Genomic DNA, 18,161 nt, shown 5'->3' on the forward strand with positions numbered 1-18,161 from the left:
TGTGTTGTGTTGCAGAGGTATCTACTAAAGTTGGCATGAAAGCCAGGTAGCCTATGGAATAAATACAAACCCAAATGTATTGTAGTTGTGTGGAAAGGTAAACGGTAAACAGCTTCGATTCAGCTGTAGGCTACATGTTGCCGACCAGCTTGGCAATATGGACTGCAGCAAGAGTTTCAGAGTGGTGAGTTATTAATCTGTAACAAAAGTATTTTTCATATAGTTTTAACTGAGCTCTGTCTCTACATCACAGTAACAACTTTATGACCATTGACTGCCTGGAGGGTAGCTAGTGTTTGGAAGGGAGAGCCCCTTCCAAACACTGAGTGCTGGATCTCAGTGTTTTTCCACCAGTGTTTTTGAGGGCGTGTCAGACTAGCCGCTTGGTGAGCGTTATGACATGTATTTTCATTGTGCCGACACAAGAAATCGGAAGTAAAGGCTGGACTACAAACGAGCTGTTTTCAGGCAGAGTTTTCTGTGGGAGATGGGAACTCCCTTTGGGCTGGACTTTGGGCTTTTTCACTTTGCAAACCTATAACATGCACAAAAAAAATATATAACTCAATAAAGGAGAGGGGAAAAGCCAAAAAGCATAATACCACCTCTTTAAACATCTACAATATCTGTTATGGATAAAAACAATTCACAGAGGACTCAACTGTATGTGAAAATCCAAAGTTTACATTCAACACATCCTACTGAATAACCAATGGGGATGCTTGAATTAACATGTCATTGGACTATCCAAACAGGAATATCAGTAAAACAACCAATCACCGATCCGGGGGTGGGGGGCTTTCTTGAAGGTTTTTCGTGCAGTCTGCCACTGGGTTACTGTTACTTTATCATATAGCCTAGTTTAACGTTAGCTAGCTATAAAGAACACATTCTTATCTCTAATTTGAAGGGTTAGGGTTAAGTGAACTTGCAAGGGACAGTTTGAACTTGCACACAACCGGTGCAACAGGTTGTGGACCTATTTAAAGATTCATTCATATAGTAATGTGATGAGTTATTGCCAACATGAAGAATCACAAGGACTACAATGCAGCTGTTGTTAAAGAGTAGAAAGGCAGTGACAGAAATGTAATGGAGGAGTTTCTGGCATAGCGCTGAATACCAGGTTTGCTTTAGCTAGACATTCAGTAGCAGGCATAATGGTGTGATATTTGATAGCTGTTACTTGCATCTATTATGTGTTTCACATACTTGAAGATGGTCAAACAGCTTTACAACAGAGTCTGTTCTTATTAAATGTCATTTTTAAATCTAATTTGAATAGAAAATTGAGTCATGTGTTTAATGCACTACTATAGTGAGCAGGCTAATAAATTATTAGGTGATGAAGCTCAAAGCCAGGATTATTAGTAATAATCGTAATCACCATGGCCACCAACTGCCAGATATAAGGTTAATGACATTTATGTTTGTATGTTTTTATCAATGAAGTAGTACATCAAAAATAAGGTTACTGTAAATAAGTACAGTTGTCAATTGATTGATAAGTACAATTGTCTGTAGATGAACATAGCAGCAAAGACTATACCTGGTTTGGTGCCTGTTACATCAACAAATAACAGTTAGGGTTGGTCCACAAAATTAGCGGTTGGTGGTTTACGTGAACAGGATGGCCTGGGGTGGAGTCAAATTCACCTCCTGAATTATTGTGCCAGTCCGCCCCCAATACAGATATACCGCACAGCCCTACTAAATTATGATCTATGCATTACTAAAATAAAAAATCATTAGAAAAAAGAATGTTCTCTTTATAGCTAGCTAACGTTAAACTAGGCTAAGACAAAAACAAGCAGGCAGCTACTCACCTACTAACAGATTCAAGAGCTCAAATTTATTATCCACCTCCTGTAGACCTAAATTTCAATGGATTGGTCTCCAGAGGTATTCCAGTTAATGTTAGTCTATTTATCAGGAGTTTCTCTGATTTGAGCATCATTTGAGTCACTGTAGCATTCAGTCAGCCCTTAATCCAAGATGGTTAGGATGAAGAAATAGAGCTGACGCGCAGGCTTGTCAGTCAATGCTCTACCTCTCGTTCCTCCCCTAACTCTACTTTTTTACCTTCTTATGTTATGAATTACTCTTTTTATCTTATTTTTACTAACATTATCAAGTGGGTTTCATTTTCCATCTGATTTTCCATTAATTATATAGTACATTAATTAATGTTCATTCTATGTGTCTTCTCACGTGAAGCACTTGTGTATGTAATTTCTACTTTGAACTGCATTTCTTCTATGAAATGTGCAATACAAGTAAAGTTTATTATTCTTATTTATAATGGTTGTTTATATTTCATACCAAGCAGTATACACATGCCTCTCTGGAAATTAGAATATTGTGAAAAAGTTCATTTTCCCCCGTAATTTAATTCAAAAAGTGAAACTTTTATATATTTTAGAATCATATGAATGTTATGTTTTAGGCTTTTTTTTGTTTTGATCTTCATGATCAGGGCTTACAACACATGGAAATCATAAATCTATTTCTCAAATTATTAGAATAAATAATGTATTATACAGAAATGTCAACCTGAGAAGAGCCTTTAATTTCTCAGACTGGTTCAGTACACACAACCCACAATCATGAGGAAGACTTCTGACATGACAATTGTGGCTTAAGCTCCACAAGGAGGATAAGCCACAGAAGGTCATTGCAGAGACCTGTATCAAAGCATATTCATGGAAAACTGAACGGACAAGGTGCACAAGCAACAGGGATGACCTCAGCCTTGAGAGGACGGTCAAGCAAAGCTGATTCAAGAAGTTGGGGGAGCTTCACAAGGAGTGGACTGAGCACTGCAGGTAGAGGAGAAGGAAGCATCAAGAGTCACCAAGCACAGACGTGTCCAGTAAATGAGCTACAAGGAGAAAAAGGACTGGATTGTGCTCAGTGGTCCAAAGTCCTTTTTTCAGATGATGTAAAGGTCCCAGAGTCTGGAGGACGAGTGGAGATGCACAGAATCCAAGCTGCTTTAAGTCCAGTGTGAAGTTTGTGATTTCCATGAGCTGTAAACTGTAATCATCAGGAGTAAAACAAAGGCCTGAAATATTTCAATTTGTGTAATCAATCTAGAATACATGAAAGTTTAACTTTCTGACTTAAATTACAGGGAATTTTAGGAATCATCCGCCTCCTTGTTGAAAGGCAGTGTAAGAAGCTTCATAAATAGATCTCAGTGTTTGAACTTTCAGTGGGGTTCCAATGACTGATTTTGAGACGCTTGTACGTGTGAGTTGTTTGGGCTGAAGTGCTTTATTGAAAGTATAATATTACACACAAACAACAATCGGCAATAAAACATCACACTTTGGCATTTAAGAATTGCAAGAGAAAAGCAGCGGTTTGGAGGTTTGTTTTCTGACCGGCTGGCAAAAAAACTTGTGGATTCTAACGCTTACTTTCACAGTTCTGCCAGCCGAAACAATATGAATCTGGAAAATATTGTTTATTTTATTCTTGTAAATTTATCTGACAACATATAGATTAAAAGTGTACACCAGTTATTCAAGTAAGTGAACTTGCAAATGACAGTTTAAAAAAAGATGGCCAAAATTGAAGCAACACACGCTGAGATCTGTTGACTTTTAAAAACACTGGATCCTACATTTCCCACAATGCATCTCAATTGCATCTTCCATCAGCCTCTGACTGGTAAATGCCCACATTTTCCTAACTCCATACCTCCAGTATGTAACGCAGGCTTTCTGCTTGCAAGCCAAAGCCAAGACAACCCTGATGATGTCGCTATGACATCATCATGGTTATTTTCTCAAACTTCAAAAAAGCTCCTTACAGAGCCACAGAAAACACCAGCCACTGTTTTCTTAAGCTGAGCAGGACTCGTCCTAACGAGTAAACTGAACTCTGCAATAGCACCTGTATTGCCCAGTTTGACATATTTACTTTCAGAATAAGCGATCACAGAAAGATCTGGAGGCGACACAGCACCTGGCTGTGTTTGTGAAGGCATACAGTACCTTAAGTATTTTGAAAAAGCGGTCTTCCTGGTCCACATTACAACCCAACACCACAGTTTTGAGATATCTCCACTCTGAAGAGCATTTCTGGGTGTGAACACCACCAGTTTATTAGAGAAGTTGCCTTATCAAATGAAGCGACCTCAGTGTGGATTTAGTGGCAGTGTTTCTTAGCAAAGTGGAAATGCCTCTGAAACCCTCAGCTCTAAAAGGTCTACTAATCTACTCCAGCTCTACTTGAACGCTTTACAAATAGAGGATGATTTATTTCTTGTAATAATACTAAATGTATGTAGTGTTGGTTTTCAAGTTTCAAGGAAGAGAACACCCACCCAAGCCCACCCCTACCACCCCCATCCCCACCACCAAAACTACACAACCAGCAGCTGGTAGGAGGCTGCTCACAGTCCTGCAGCCGCCGGTGTGGGGGGCTGCAGGGAGGCGGTGAGAGAGGAGGCGTGGAAAGAGTCTGGGAGGTTCTTGGCATACTCCACCAGCTCGTAAGAATCTCTGATGTCTGTCAGACCCAACCAGAAGACGGTCCACACCCCATGAACAAAGCTGCCGTCACAATGTTTAAAGTACCTGGACAGAAAAAGAGAGACGTCATATTTATTGGTTTATAAAGTGGTAGGTCTTGGGCGCACCTGCTGTCTTGGTTCATGTATGTGCAGCCTACGGTCGTTTACAGGTGATTTGATAAAGGTAAACACAGAGGATGGCCATGTGTAATGGTGCTGCGCTCTGATGTTGTACTTCTCCAATCAGAAGCTGCAGATTTATCAACATGTGTGTCCTGCTGCCTTCAGGTGTCTGCAACTGAAAAGCTTCTCATACAGTAAAAAGCAGCTGTGGACAACAGATACTGGAAGAATCTCAGGCTGCTTTACCAACGTTCCTGCTTTGACTACATTAAATGTTACTTCTGGCGCCCATTTGAAGTGTTGAGTGTTTCATTAAAAGTACTTTATTTATTATTAAGACTTCTTTCATTATTGATGTGCAGCTTATTTAAGTTTTGAGTTGTTGCGCCTCCACAGAAAGTCTCCAAGTCACACCAGTAGCTGGGTTAAGCCTTGTGCAGACTACACAACTTTCAGCGTCGGCCGACGGCCGTGCCGTTCACACTACACAACTTGCCGTCTTGTGACGGGAGTCTTGAAGTCGTTGTGGCGTTCACACTACATGACTGATCGATGGCAGAGGGTCACACTCACACGAGCTGACGGCGGCTCTGTCACCCGACGCTGGTCTCCAAACCACGTTTTGTCAAGAAAACACACATGAAATGTGAAACGGGAAATGACGCGACCCTACACATGAAACAGCTGTTGTTTCTGGGTGAAAGAATGGATTAGCACATGCAGGTAGCAGGGATTATCTGAGCTACAGAGAGAGCTGGAGGTGAGTAAAAAGTGTTTTGCAGTGAAAAAGTTTTGGCTGGATGTGGATGTCGAGTCGGCCGACTCTTCCACATGTTTGGCAGACATCGGCGATGTGTCAGAAATGTGTCGGGGAGCCGTTTTGATGAGTCGTTGTGTAGTTCACTTAACGACTGGCGACCGCTGATTTACTCCCGATCACAGCCTGACGGTCTCCGAGTTTACAGAGCGGAAACTCTGGCTAAAAATCGTGTAGTGTGAACTAGGCTTTAGCAGTAGTGTGCATCTGATCTTTTGGAGGGTCCGTGTTCCTAGACTTCACCTTGAGTTGGCAGAGTAGATTCTCTTCTGAATGGGTTACTAAGCTGTGTTGGGCCTTCACATGAGCTTTAATCAGCGGCGTACTGTGAATTGCCTGTTGAATTGCTCTTAAGCCCTAACCCTAACTTGAATGATGTCTGTGAAGATCTTCAGTCATCCAGGTCATAGTTATCCAAAGAAGGTTAAAGTCAAGGACAACTGGACTTGGTTGAAGATACTAGAAGACATTGAATGGGGGTAAAATAATTTTTTAGAGCTGCTTCTAGCCTTCCCAAATGTTAAAGACCGAATGGATCAAACATTGTTTTACAGCAGTTTCTTTCACAATGCAAGTATGTGGGAAAATGTCTGGTTTGCTCAGTTAGCATACAAGTATAGTCGGAATTGCTTTCTTAGTTCACCTGTACCTCGATTTGTTTACTTGTGCGCTAAAAACCCATCTTTTCAGACTACATCCCAACAACCCTTGCTAGCACTTACTTAGCAGTGAACATTGTTTTAGCTGGGTATACTTAGTGTAATGTAAATGGCAGTCTTAAAATGTGTGTGTCTTACCAGGGGTTGATCCTGTTGGTGGCTCTGGATCTCCAGAACAGTTTGCCCAGGTCCTGTCTGATACTTTCCCACAGGACGTGGCTGGTGCCCTGACCCTGCTTACTGCTGCTCACTACAAACTTGTCGAGGTAGGGAGTGCCGCTGTTCACCGGCTCCATGGTGATGATGGCTGCCGCACTGTAGCTGGAGGGACAGAGAGATACAAAATCTTCAGGAGAGAGGCCCGCTGGGTTTAGATTCATATCGGGCCTTTGTTTAGAAAGGAAGTCAGGATGCAGCTTATAATACTACGGCTGATCTGGACTTATATGCGGTCTCATGGACATATTTTTAAGTTGTTCACCCTTCAGAGAGGTAGATGGAGTGCAGTCGTCCTTTCAGAGAGTCGATGTAGTCTTGCCTCAGAGTTTTATCAAATGACTTGTTGATGAGAGCCAGCAGGCGCTCCACATCAATCTCATCCAGAGAGCTGTACCTGCACACGCAAAGCAATAACATACTCTTAATGCAACAGACGAGTCAAATGAGCAATGTGTTCTTTTACTTTTAAACCTGTGAACAAGAAAGCAACTCAACTCTGTTGAGAAGTTTCTGGATTACGACTTTAATTATTTGGTTTAAGGGTCGTATTAAACATTTTTGTGTGTATAGTGTACTTACCGGTGTATGGGGTCTCCGTTTTTAAAGAGTGTCCCAGACCCTGAGCCATTTAGAATCAGAGTTACAGACAGAAAAAAAAAACAAAAAAAAAAAACAAGCAGTTATAGAAATTATATTTAAGTACAAACTAATCATTGCTGGGTGGTCAAAACTACTTCCCCACACACATATGGACATAATATGGTCCAGTGCCCTCTTAGATTACACCTCAAAATAGACAGCTCTGCTTGCATGTGAGTGCACATGTGTTTGAATGTCAGCGAGGCAGCCAGCAGTCTCACCTCTGTGGCTGAACAGCTCGGTCAGCAGTGTGTCCGCGGAGGTGATCACAGCAGAGGACTCAATCGGCAGTTGATTGAGCAGTCTGGCTATGCTGCTCACTCTGCGCCGCTCTGCAGCGCTCAGCCACGTCGCCGTGAACAGACTGGGCAGGTCGCTGGGCAACGACACTGTGTCCAGCACCTGTAACACGTAAGCGTTCAGCAGAAGTTGGACAACTGCTTTTATAGACAGTTCATGTACATTTATTTTGCAGTGGTAGCCTACTACTACTACTGCATCTTTGAAGACAGAGCAGGAGCAAACTGTCATGCCTTGCATTCTTGGCTGCAGAGGCCTCCTGAGTTGTTCAGGAACATGACTTTGTGGGGTTGCAGGGCTCGGGAAATAGCCACCGTCACCTCCGCTGGGTCCAACATCACCGAGCATCCTCGCCCGTCCCTCCCGACTGGACAGACCAATGGGATTGTCCCACAGTTCAGACTCCACTGGAGGAGGCCAGTGTCCACAACAACGGAGGGTGGAGCACTGCAGGCAGATGCAAAGGGACGTTAGGAGAGAAAATAAGAGAGGAAAGCATGAAAGGATGGAAGACTTTCTTAGAAAATCTGACTTTAAAAGGGGCGCTGATTCACTGATTTTAAATATTAATGGGGGAAAAAAGAAATAATTGTTCATTAATCATATTACTGTTCAATTATCTCAACTCTATCGCAACTCTACAATGCTTGTATAGCTGCACATTTACAGCTTTAAACTTTCTTTTTTCCCGTGCAGCTAATATTAAGGCAATTATTTAGAATATTAAATTACTAGCTAAACCGCCAAATGTACCAAGAAACCTGGGGTCACCGTATATCTCAACTCTCACCTGCTTCCATGTGGGGCTTCATGTAGAAGGAGGAAGGACTCAGCGGAGAAGAGTGGAAGGACGGTGGCTGAGTGCTGCTGCAGCGCCTCGGTCAGCTGCTGGCACCGCTCCACCAGCCCACGGGTGAAACGAGACCCGGCCACCGGCTCTTTGGGCCCCGTCTCCTCGTACTCAGACCGGCCCATCACCACCACAGGCTTCATATCCATCCGTTGCAGGAAGGAGAGTCCGAAGGCCAAGCTCTGAACCATTTCTTTACTGTCAAACACGGAGCTGTCCACCTGGGAGGGACAAGACACAGATGGACAGACAAAGACGGGAAGCATTAGTTTAGCACCGTCTTGAACTAAGTAGTTCTCTAAAAGAGGTTTCTGAACCACAAAACAAGGTCTGTGTGGCCACTAACGTTACATCAGTCCATTTTTGTTCACTGTCAAAGCATCTGTTACAGTTTTTGGAGTTTTGCTTTCTTGGGTTTAATAAATTTATTTGGTAACTTGAAATGATGAAGGCACTGGTAAAATGTAATCAGAACTCTGGTGTTTCATTTTGTCTTCTATTTTTATTTATTTTTTTAAAGAGGTCTTTAAAATTTTTCTCTTTACAAAATTAATGTATGAGAATGATGAGAATAAATTAAAACAAAATTTAATCATGAGTTTGGACCGGTTCATCACTGAATTGGTCTATTTTCACCACTTGTAGAAACATCAGTATTGAAACAATACAACGTTAAGTACACAGTAACGTTAGTACCCTAACACCAACTTTTCTGGAGTGGCAGAACTGGGCCTCCATGTCATATGACTAAACGACAACGTACATTAACATTCACCTCAATGAAGAGTTTCAACATCCATTATTAAGTTTTAAAGGATTAAAAGTTACCAGGGCATAGGCCTAACGTTACCTCCAGTACGGCAAAGGCAGGAGACTGAGCCGAATTCGCTCTCTGGAACTGGGTCAGCCAGTACCGAGCCTCCCGGGGGTCTCCACCGACTTCACTGAGAAAAGCCTTCACGTCCCGGTAAATCAGATTCCGGTTGGCGAGCACATGGCGGTCTGCGGCAGAGAAATAGCCCGGGTGCTCCTGCCGGGCCAAAGCCGCGGGTTTTCCTACCGAGCAGGCGGCATCCGAGTTCATCACGCGGCGCTGCGGACCGAACATCCTCCGCGGCCGCTCGCCGGAACACCGGGTCAGCGCCGGCAGACACGGGCTCGACAGGTACTTCCCCGCCATTACCACGGCCCGACAACCGGAGGAACCGCTGGTCACTTTGGTCATGTTGCTTTTTGGCACAGTTCGGTGTTCCTCGGGCTGACAGCTGGAGCTGGTGAGCACTGCATGAAGTCCCCGCCGAGTGCTGGCAGCTCACAGTAGCGTTAGAGCTTTTCATTCAATGGGCTGCTGCATCGGCACTTCTCACATTTCATCAGCCTGGGACACGGGGTGGGCTGGGGATGCTTTGCGAGCACAGGTAGCCCACTAGGCAGTTTTGAAGGGTGGAAGTTGTAACGTCATCTGCTACGCATGTAATATTGAATGTTTTAGTTTGTCTCCTTACTTGTGAAGGAATTTATGGGTACTATGACACAGGTTTCGCCAGGTCATGATAAGGACACCAGTGACTCTCCAAAACTGTAGGTCAGACAGGATCTTCTCTCTGCCTGCTTGGTCAACTGACTGACTTAGCTGCTTTGATAATGATGATACACTGCTATACATTTACACTGTTACATTTGTTAACCCAAGGTTGAGATTACTTTTATTTTGTCTCAATACATAGACTGACGGCTCCATGTAGAGTGTTGTATGTGGCTTAAATGACGCACAACATGACTTTAGGTCAACTCAGGTAAAGGATAGTGTCTTGATTTGAACCAATATCCAATAGACTCTTCACACATTAAACTTCTTTGGAAACTTATTGAGGCTCTAGAGGTCTAGGAAGGATAAATATCCCCAGATAGAAAGTACCCTTCAGATTTTGTGTTGGCATTGCATGTGTGCACACGTTGATGCTGGCTTATTTCCATAACATACACAATATATAAATGAAAAAATAGGCGTATAAATGAAAAGCACCAGTGACCAACAACATGAATAAAATGTCTAGTCAACTCTTTGTGTGTGTTAGTATGATGTCCATGATTTGGCTAAACTCTCAATATATAGCCAAATGAATTCTACACTGAATTTAATATGTTACAGCAGGTGTTTAGCCTTTGACAGAACACCCGTTAAATTGAAGTGCAACTTGGGAGAGACTGAGTTACATTGTTGTTGAATGTTGAATTATCTTCTAAAGAATTTGAGCGTTTGAAAAAACAATATCACCACGGAGCTTTTCGATCATGTTACACCATCTTCCTCAGCAGATGTGGTTACCCACTTGTCATGGAAATGTAGATGTTCAAATGAGCCTTTTAGGGGCTTTGTGTCCTTATGTCAACAAGTGAAGGGAAATGCTACACTGTCTAAAGCAAATATGTAACACTCTGCCTGTCTGCCATGCCGTGTTTTGCACTTTTATGTTTAGTTAGCGTTATTTTGGTCTGTTGGGTTTTGGGGGTCTGTCTTGTCGATCGTCTAGTGTTCGGTAACCCTTGTCATGTCTGTTACCCCAGTGATCCCTCTGCATGTCTGTCTTTGTTTTCCTCTGCTCTCTCTGCCTACCTGTGCCTTGTTAGCCTCATGTCTTTCACCTGTGTTGCTCCCGCCCTGCTCATTAGTCCCTGTGTGTGTATATACCTGGTGTTTCTGTCTTGTCTTTGTCAGGTCATTGTTCAGGTACCTCAAGGAGCTGTCAGTTCTCCAGTCTTGTTCACTCTATATACCAATGAGTGTAGAAGTAGTCAGTCCAACAAACATGTCATAAAATTCTCTGACGAAACAATTATTTTAAGTTTTTGCGCGTTGGTGACTGCCCTTCATCTTATTACAGGGAGACTGTCTCATTTAAAGCTTGGTGTGTGAGGAATTCTCTCATTCTTAATAATTTGAAAACTAAAGCGATGATATTTGATCCCAGGGAAATGAGAGCCCACGACAACTTCATACAAGTACTTGGGTAATTAGATAACCGATTAAAAGGAAATGTATATGTCAACTCTTTGTGTGCCAAACTGGCCCAAAGACTGCATTTTCTCCGCAGATTGAGACTGTTTGGGGTGAGTACTAAGATCTTGACTTTATTTTACAACGCGGTGCTGGAAAGTCTGATTAGATATGGAAAGGCATCCTGGTTTGGCACCCTCACCATCCACTGCAAAACAAATATTGAAAGACTAATAAAAAGCTGCAATGAAGGTTCTGGGAAAGAAAGACTACACTTCCTTTCAGACCATCTTTGAAAAAATTTAAGTTTCCCAGGACCATAAAATTCTGAAGGACCCTTCCCATATTCTGCACTCTGAATATGACATATTACCTTCAGGGTAACGCTATAGAGCTTGCAGATGCAAAAGTAACCGCTATAAGCTGTCCTTCAACCCTATACTTCCATAGTGCTCCTATATAAACTGATCGCTTACACTTGGGTGTTTTAACTACTGGAACTTAATGAGGTTTTTTGTTTGTTTTTTTATTGCGGCGGTTGTAATTTTTATTGTTTGTTATACTGTTTTATGAGCTCAATTACAATTGAATAGAATTATTCAGAGGTTTCATATCACTCTGTTTACCTTGTAATCAATTACTGACTGGTGTAGTGACTCAGATACTTGAGCAATGTAATGTAAATGAATGCCGACTGTATGAGTGTAAAGTCCATATGTGTTACTGTTGTTACTGCAGCGTTATGGGCACTGATGCCCATGACAAATTTCCCTTAGGGGACAATAAAGTTGATCTTATCTCATGTCATCTTAAAAGTTTCAACCTCAACTTCAGCACTGACTTTAATTGTCATTGGTGGTCAGGACAGGATTGTTTTACCCTGGAATTTAGACTAAGACTTTAGGCTTAGAAACACAGTTGCAATGTATCGCTTTAAAGTCATCCTGTTTATCATCACGTCCCGTGCCACCTGATGAATGGACTTCCCATTTGTGTACCTCTCCCACTACTCTGTCCAAATACAGAATAGGAGTTGAAGCCTGTCAGTGTTCCATTTATAGAAGCATTACATGATGGTTTCTGGTCTAAAATGCATAATGTCACATCATTTCGTTGATGCATAAAAATGCAATGTAAAATTACAGCAAAATATCTGTCTTAACTTCCCCCATGTCTTTTGGCTCATCCCATCCCTGCTATTTTAACAAAATTGCATCATCCAGCAGTTCAAGGGTAACGTCATGCTAACAGTATAGCCTCATATTGTAACTTTCTAAAGCACTAACACATGCGTAAGATTTTCTCAAACCTCTCTGTAATTGTTCAGACACAAGAATCAGGACTCCTTGAACATACAGAAATCACTTTGAATGGCAAAAAAAAAGTTTTTTGATCTTAAATGAACTTATCACTTATTCCATGGACTTTTCCCCATCACAGGTTGAGTAAAATGGATGAATATTAAAAAATGTGTGGTCACATGACCAATTTTGTCTATGGCTGCCGAGAAACAAGGGGTAGCTCAACTTCCCCACAGGCTCAATTCACCCCGCTCTCCCCTACAACTGAACATTTGTTTAATTTATATTATTTAGTGCCTTGAAATGTCTATCAGTTGATTCAATTGTCATTGTGTTGATACTGCTGGCTGCACAACAAATTGCCCTTTGAAGATATTAAAGATATCCTTGATCCTTCTATTGTTATATATACTCACGTTTGTGTAAACTTGTCAACTGAAATAGCAGGAAGTGTGACTCCCAAAAGAAGACAATTGTTGTTTGTGTATTTTGTTTTTTAGTGAACTGGCCCTTTAATTATAAGAAAGCCAGCCACTGATGTGCTCATGTTATTGAGTTCAGTCATTATTACTAAATATTGTTCCTAAAACACTAGAAACTATTATACTCATCGTTCCACACCATTGTAAACACTTTTTTTTGGCCACCCCTCTGGCCCCAATCCTGGGTGCATACCACTGTCTTGGGCCACAGATACCTGGCCATTTAGGATTTCCTTGCATGGAATAGTTGTGACAATCACTTGCTGTGGTGCGCTTGACTGTGTTGTAGTGCCAGTGTTAACCACTGGGAGGCACACTCGGCTTACTGGCCACACTGACAGAGATTCCTCTGGAGAAGTGGACAGTGAGTGTGTTTGTAACATTTTAGCTGTTGTTCCCACTACAGACACTCCTCATGTCTTCACTGTTACCACACAGAGAGGTGTTATTTGATCAATAGGAGACACAGAGGGTGTAGTTTCATCAGTTGCTACCACAATGTCCTGCTAACTGGGAATTCAGAGCAGCATATCTTTTCAATCAAACTCAAACCTATGTTACAGTAAGCTATACTCAGACCACTATGCAGTTTAAAAAAAAAAATAAAAATCTGATATGACTTTATCAGACAACATCAGCAGGTGTCTGGCATTGTTTATGTTAGTCTGCAATGGCATGAAGTCCAGAAGTCACATTTCCTTGGTAGAATGAACAAGATAAACACAAATGCATTCAACGGAAATGTCTTGTGAAAATAATACAAACTAACAACTCTTTGCATGTAACACTGTTCGCTGTGTTTGAGCAGTTGGAAATTTCAGCAGAGGACGGAGGGGAAAGTATTCAGCCCAGCGGACGTAAAAAAACCAACCTGAATAATTTTTTTTAGTGAGTTTAATTAGTGAATGAATATTTTGTGCATACAATTAAAAGAACATAACATTAAACACCACTGTTAAGATTTAAACACACACTTAAGGGACTTCATAGATACCACCATGTTGTTTAAAAGGTAAAATCCAAAGTTTATCCACACATCTCAAACAAATCCAAACAAAACTGCACTAAACCTAAGCAGCTCATTTAGATTAGATTGATCATGGTCTGACAGCTGTGATTGTTTATTTTGCACTACATCATGCAACACAGTGGCTTATATGCATCTATCTGATGGACTTGGTTAAGGTTAGAAACAGATGGCGGTCTTGGTTTAATGTTGAAAAAATTTGTACAGGCTAAATAAAAAGTATTATAGAATGTATATAATGTGATGAAAGTAGTTGTGTTGAGAATGACAACATAGCGCAAAGGAAGAAATCAGGTGATTTGTTGTTACACAGTAACAAAGATCATGTTACAAGGAGTTAAGAGTGGTTGGATGGGTCAACAAAAGATTGCACTTTAATGGAAGACCGCTGTTTGTTTCCAGTTTCCAACTGACTGTCAACATTTCGGGGTTTTTTTTTTAAAGCATGACCACGATCATTCCATAACATTACCAAGTGTTTACCGTTATGGCAAAGGTCCCCTATCCTTAGCGAAGTAGTCATTTTAACCCAAACCATAATCTTTCCCTAAATCTAACCAAGGTGTTTTTGTGCCCAAACCTAACCAGATCTTAACCATAGAGTTGTCCTTTTTCAACAGTGATTCGTAACAGTTCTGGAGGGCGCAGACGAATGATGTCATCCTGCTGACAGGGGAGTCAGATCAGAAAACACTTCCATGTGTTTCTGTCGTTTAACTTGTGGGCTCTTCCCAAACTGATCAGAGCAGCCACAACAGCAGTAACTCCAACTGCTACCACCACAATACCAAGGTAGCTGTTAAAACTCCACAAGATAATTGTTTGAATAAAGTAAATACAGTCTATTGTGCAGCGACACCAACCACAAGTTTCTTTAGTAATAAGGTTGTGCGATGAGGAGAGAGAACATCCTTCATTTGGCAGATAAAAGTACAAAACTGGAAAGATATTGAGTTTTTTCTTGCATTTCTTTCACTGTATCACATACACATGAATGACTCATTATTCAGTGTTTTTCCTTTAATAAATCTCTACAAGCACCCACACTTTCATGTCTCTTGTTGCAGGCTCACACTTGGACCCATTACAGTTTTGTAAGTGATGTAATATCCTCTTTATTCAATCACAAAGTAGCTGCTATTCCTGAGACGCCTTTACTGCCCCCAAAAACCATAATGATACGGAGACTTGCCAAAGGCCTACTGACAACTAGCCGAATGACTTTACCAGCACTTCCATCTGTTTATTTTTGCAGTGTAAAAATGTGCTGACACTTTTTGGTCAGTTTATACGCTTTATGCACTTCAGCATGACTGCCAAACTTATTTATAACTCCTCTCAGTTGTCACTGTTTGATGACATCATGTTTCTGTCTCTGTTTCTTCCCTATCTCAGTCTGTCATCAGGCTGGACACCGAGGACTACATCTGCCCTGGCTGCCCTCAGGCAAGCACACACGCTACACACACGCGTGCGCACACACACACACAGGGCAGAGGGCAGTGCGGAGGTGCACGTACTGTATAATCTTCAGGAAGTGATTAGGGGGTGTGAGATCAAAGGTTTTGTGCAACAGGAAAACATTCCTCCCTCCGTTCGCCTTCGGGGATAGAAGGACGGACAGCTTCCTCGTGTTTAAATCTGACTGCCTCGAAACAACTGACACTCAAACTTCTTTTATGGTAACAAAAGCCCTGATCCAAAACTGTTACGGTACGAACTCATTTAAATCCATATGTCTGATAATAGGCCTACATGCTTTTCATAGAGGAAGATTTTTAGTTAATGCTTTTTAAACAAACATTTTCAGGAAGGATTCTTTGAAGCGTGAGGAAAACATAATTTAATAATAAATACCCTTATAATGCTCTATAATGCCCTATAAAACACACATTAAAATTATAAAACTTTAGGAAAATCTATTAATAAATACACATAAAACACAACTGTGAGATGTGAGACTTGTCAGATTTTACATAAAAAACAGATGATCATCTTGTGTATTATGATGCATTGTTATAGATGAAACTACCCAACAGTGTGTTAAGTAATATAATTTAATAAAATACAGCTTAAATGTTAATGCTTTAACAAATATAATCCCACAATCAGGGTGTGAAACACAGGAGAGCTATTTGGAGCTCAGCTCCCCTGTAAGAGACATGAGCTCCCCAGAAAGCCTCATTGGAGAAATTTTAAGGAGAGTAAAATTTTAAGTATTGTAATTTTTGGTACCATTATTTTTTTCTGTGTAAATTTATATTTTTCTTTAGGTCCCTGTACTAAATAGTAGACTAATAGTAAACCACTTGTGAAAGTGCGGGTTTATTCGCACATAACAGTTTCTGATCATTTGTATGTAATAACAGTGCTGTCTATTCCTGCTGTGGCACATCCATGCGTGAAGGCACATGTTCATAATTATCATGGGATGCAACTTAAGTCTGGTCTGTTTAATAAAGTAATGCAAACCATTGCCTGTCCACTGTGCATTGGGATTTTATTGTTTCTCTTGTTTCTTTGTTATGCCAGGCCAAATATTCTCCATATGATTTGAAATGTATTAATAGTAGTTTTACACAAGGGCACAATGAGTTTGTCATCATGGGTCTTGTGTGTGGCATTAGATGTCATGGTGCTTCATAAAGAGCAGGTGATCATATGGGATGTTTAGATGCAGTGTCCCTTTGAGGCAGATGAACAGTAAGCAGATAATTACCACTTACAACCATGTTTTCTACATTTGAGATATCTCCATTTTAAGTCAGCCAAACTCCAAACTCATGCAAGTATAATGCCAACACCAATTGTAGTGGACAGTGGTAAAAAGATAAAGACAAAAATAATTATTTGTTTAAATTAGGTTTGTTGAAAGTGGAAATGTTTCTGAAGGTTCTTGAAACTCCATAGTGCTTTACACTTGCAGTACTGTATTTACACTGTGTAACACTTGTGTGTCAGAAAAACAGTTATTTTGTTGAATAACTGCATATTTGTATTAATGCAATTACATGTTACTATTTGTAGTGATTTTTTCAAGATTAAAAGGACCACTTAAATCAGTTAAATGCTTAAACGGAATATATTAACAAAATAAGGCCTGTAATGGCAGTGTTGGGACCACGCAGAACCAGTTTAAAGCAGTGATATTAAACATAATTAATTGAAATTCCATTACATGTGTTCAGCTCTGAGGGGATATATACATATACTAACTTCAAAACTGCTGCTGATTTCAGCGATGCTCAACTCATCAAATATAATCAAAAAATGACAACCATACATTTCATCTCAACAAGTATACTTCTGATTTGGCAGAGTAAAACAACATGATACGTCCCAAACTGCATTCTATACCATCATCTTCATTAACTTGAATCTGAACAGTCAAACAGTAGATGGCAGTAGACACCAAGGGCTGTATGTGTGTGTGTGTGTGTGTGTGTGTGTGGACTTGTTTTACTACATTCGTGGGGTCCAAAAACTGTGATTCCACTATATTTGTGGGTTCAGACAGCTTTGTGGGGACCAAAGGTAGGGTGTCTATTACGGGTGCCCACGATGATAGTGCCACAAAGTTGTTTGTGAGTGTGCATGTGCAAGTGTGTGTGGGTGTGTATCAGAATCAGCTTTATTTGCCAAGTATGTGTGCGCATATGAGGAATTTGACTCAGGATTGTGCATTGCTCACGATGTGCTTGCTTATACAATAATGATAATACAATAATAAAATCACACATAGGCTACAGGATAGAGAACACATATATACACACTATAAAAAACAATATAGACAGAAATGTACAGTGGGGGAAATAAGTATTTGACCCCTTGCTGATTTTGCAGGTTTGCCCACTTACAAAGAATGCAACGATCTATAATTTTAATCAAATGTACATTCTAACAGTGAAAGACAGAATCCCAAAGAAAATTCCAGAAAATCACATCATATGAATTTATAAAAATTGATAACCATCTGATGAGGAAAAACAAGTATTTGACCCCCTACCAAACAGCAAGTATTCTGGCTCCTACAAGCCAGTTAGTCTTTCTTTAAGACACAGCCCCAATCCCAACCAATTATCTACATCAAATACACCTGCCTCACCTCGTTACCTGTATAAAAGACACCTGTCAACACCCAAACAACCAGCATCCAACATCAGCACCATGGGCAAGACCAAAGAGCTTTCTACGGACATCAGGGACAAGATTGTTGATCTGCAC

At 40.9% G+C, this 18,161-nt stretch overlaps 1 protein-coding gene and 1 long non-coding RNA gene across 3 annotated transcripts; one reads left to right on the forward strand and one right to left on the reverse strand.

The window, feature by feature from the left end:
- Positions 1–3,253: 3,253 nt before the first annotated feature.
- Positions 3,254–9,688, reverse strand: nags (N-acetylglutamate synthase). The gene is made up of 8 exons (XM_046071353.1): positions 8,980–9,688; positions 8,070–8,350; positions 7,513–7,726; positions 7,201–7,381; positions 6,920–6,959; positions 6,603–6,734; positions 6,260–6,442; positions 3,254–4,586 (listed from the first exon to the last, which is right to left on the reverse strand). The coding sequence occupies exons 1-8, from the start codon at positions 9,352–9,354 to the stop codon at positions 4,403–4,405; spliced, it is 1,590 nt and encodes a 529-aa protein (XP_045927309.1). The 5' UTR covers positions 9,355–9,688; the 3' UTR covers positions 3,254–4,402.
- A 1,086-nt stretch (positions 9,689–10,774) lies between these two features.
- Positions 10,775–16,919, forward strand: LOC123984686. 2 transcript variants are annotated; one of them, XR_006828493.1, is made up of 4 exons: positions 10,775–11,240; positions 14,558–14,729; positions 15,005–15,031; positions 15,333–16,919. It is a non-coding gene; the product is annotated as an uncharacterized LOC123984686 (long non-coding RNA). The 2 variants fall into 2 exon arrangements; XR_006828492.1 differs by lacking the exon at positions 15,005–15,031.
- Positions 16,920–18,161: the final 1,242 nt, after the last annotated feature.

The sequence above is a fragment of the Micropterus dolomieu genome, linkage group LG02 (assembly GCF_021292245.1).
Source record: "Micropterus dolomieu isolate WLL.071019.BEF.003 ecotype Adirondacks linkage group LG02, ASM2129224v1, whole genome shotgun sequence".
Taxonomy (NCBI): Eukaryota; Metazoa; Chordata; class Actinopteri; order Centrarchiformes; family Centrarchidae; genus Micropterus; species Micropterus dolomieu.